This window comes from Chaetura pelagica, unplaced genomic scaffold (assembly GCF_000747805.2).
Source record: "Chaetura pelagica isolate M959 unplaced genomic scaffold, ChaPel_1.0 scaffold344, whole genome shotgun sequence".
NCBI lineage: Eukaryota > Metazoa > Chordata > Aves > Apodiformes > Apodidae > Chaetura > Chaetura pelagica.
This window is the reverse complement of record NW_009953098.1, coordinates 1,418,283-1,419,138: the sequence shown is the minus strand read 5'-3', so window position 1 is coordinate 1,419,138 and position 856 is coordinate 1,418,283. Positions and strand designations below refer to the sequence as shown.

General features: G+C 61.8%; 1 protein-coding gene across 1 annotated transcript in view; it reads right to left on the bottom strand.

The window, feature by feature from the left end:
• Nucleotides 1–488: 488 nt before the first annotated feature.
• Nucleotides 489–856, bottom strand: part of PRRG3 (proline rich Gla (G-carboxyglutamic acid) 3 (transmembrane)) — a 6,408-nt gene continuing 6,040 nt past the window's right edge. The window contains exon 4 of the mRNA XM_009997201.1: nucleotides 489–849. Within this exon, the coding sequence (XP_009995503.1) occupies nucleotides 489–849 (361 nt within the window). The remainder of the gene's footprint in view (nucleotides 850–856) is intronic.

Here is an 856-nt window from a genome sequence, read left to right as displayed (position 1 = left end):
ATGGACAGAAATTCACCACACCCCTCCTGCATCCCCAACTCCTAATCAGAGCCCTGAGCAGCAAAACAGGGCTTGTTGAGGACATGGGGTAAGGCTGAGCAGTGCCCCAGGGAGGCAGCAAGGCTGTGTTAGTCATGGGAAATGTTATGTCTGTTTGAGGGGGAAGTGAGGCAATCAAATGCACCATGGGGAGACCCCCGTGTTGAGCCAGGAACAAGATGCCATTCTGCTCTGGCTGCTACAGCACTTACGTGAGCAAGGTGTGAGGGGCAGGAGATGGCTGGCTGGCTCCAGAGCCACCCCACAGCCCAGCCTCACCCCACTGGGGACAGCTAGTTTTGGTTAGGAGGGTAAGGCTATTGTGTGATGGCACCAGCTTGTACAGGTGAGACGGGGACGCCGACTGGCACCTGAAGAGGGTCCCGGGCACTGTGGAGGGAGGGTGGGTGAGCGTGAGTGTGTGAAGAGGCAGGAGGGAGCCAGGCCCACTATTTGCCAGCAGCAGGGGCAGCAGCCACGATCTCTTCGTACTTGGGCGGTGGGTCATTGTAGGAGACGCTGGTCTCTTCGCCGCTGCTGCTCTCCGGGTGGCCCGTCACCTCCTCGTAGGAAGGCGGAGGGGTGGCACTGGACAGTCTGGAGAGGACGGAGACCGAGTGCTCGGGCGGGCAGAGGGTGCCATCTTGCTGGGGGGTGCCCCCAGCTCTGCTGTCTCCAGCCACCCGGTTGGTGGCTTCTCGCTGGTACTGGGTCTCCCCTTGGCTTTGGGACCTCTCCCGGTACACCATGACCCTGGGGAGGCTGCGTCCTGTTCGGCTGGGCCGGTAACGGTTCTGGGCGTAGGAGGGGCTGGGGG